Consider the following 1317-nt stretch of genomic DNA (forward strand, 5'->3'; position numbering starts at 1 on the left):
CTAATTTTACCTCTGAACACAGGTAACCCCACCTCCTTCTTTCGCAAATATCTCGACTTGTATTCAAGATAAATGGATATTTTTTTCACCCAAATAAAGACAAGTGAACAAGCTATAAGATGATACCAATAACTCTACATGCCCAAAATTGACGAGAGCCTGATTCCACCACGCTGCCTCACATGTATCGTCAATAAATGTCCTCCTTCTTTTTTTGTGTATGTTACTATTTTGTAACACATCTATTCTTCGGCACTTATATGATCTTATTGTGTTTGCAAGGGCTGTAAAACTCTTACTAAAACTAAGAAGGCGTAAAACAGTCACAATCAATCTGTCCACAGAGTAACCATGAGCTTCCTGAAGCGACGTATAATGACCTCCATCGTCTACTCCGAGAGGCGGAAGTTGTTCCTCGCTCTGGCTCTCGTCTCTGGCCTCCTCTTCCTCCTCCTCCACACAATCATCGGCATCAGACTTTTCTCCAGGCCGGGCGGGAATACCTTCACCTGGCAGGAAGCGGACTCCGTTCTGCTGGTGCCTAGGGAGATCAGCAGTCTGGACCTGTTGAACACGAAGCTCAGAGACGCGGCCAACTCGTCGCGGGGCGCTGCTATCGCGGACATTTATACGGACTACAAAAATATGGTCCAGAATTTTGGGCACCGAAAAGCTTCGTACGACCGCCAGTACAGACAGTGGCCTGCTCAGGATAGTGGCGCCACCACACGGGCTGCGGAGCTGGGAGGGGGCTCTCAGGGTGGGGTCAGCAATGAGACGTTACAGACGGTTCTGGGTGGAACGACACCACAGCAACAACAACAACAGAAGCAGGCTACAGGGGCTTCAAATAGTAACGGTCTTCCTTCTTGTGTGGATCGGCATGACATTCTTGGTGAGTAAGCTACATAAATATTATTACACAAGGCCGGTAGAGCTAAATCATTTCACATCGTTTTTGATTCCATGCAGTGAATTCCTATCTCTATCTCTCTCTTGCCCTTTTTAACTCCCTGTGGAGCACAGGCCATCTACAGCATTACTCCAGCGAAGCCTGTCCTCAGCATCTTTTTTCTATCTGTATCCATGATGTCTCCGCTTTTTCAATTTCCGCTTGTACCGCTCGCCTCCATGTCATCTTTGGTCTTCCCTTGTGGGTTCCAAGACATTCTTGGTGAGTAAGCTACATAAATATTATTATTATACAAGGCCGGTAGCGCTAAAAATCATTTCACATCGTTATTAATTCCATGTGATGAGTTTCTATATGGTATGAACGTCTTACGAGACACCGGGAGGTTGGAAAGACAGAGCGGG

At 46.5% G+C, this 1317-nt stretch overlaps 1 protein-coding gene across 1 annotated transcript in view; it reads left to right on the plus strand.

Moving 5' to 3' along the window:
- LOC106011649 (beta-1,4-galactosyltransferase 2) overlaps positions 1-895 on the plus strand; it is a gene marked incomplete at its 3' end in the record, with an annotated part of 4657 nt that extends 3762 nt beyond the window's left edge. Inside the window, 1 exon segment of the mRNA XM_013082026.1 lies at positions 345-895. Coding sequence (XP_012937480.1) covers positions 345-895 — 551 coding nt within the window.
- Positions 896-1317: the final 422 nt, after the last annotated feature.

The sequence above is a fragment of the Aplysia californica genome, unplaced genomic scaffold, assembly GCF_000002075.1.
Source record: "Aplysia californica isolate F4 #8 unplaced genomic scaffold, AplCal3.0 scaffold00156, whole genome shotgun sequence".
NCBI lineage: Eukaryota > Metazoa > Mollusca > Gastropoda > Aplysiida > Aplysiidae > Aplysia > Aplysia californica.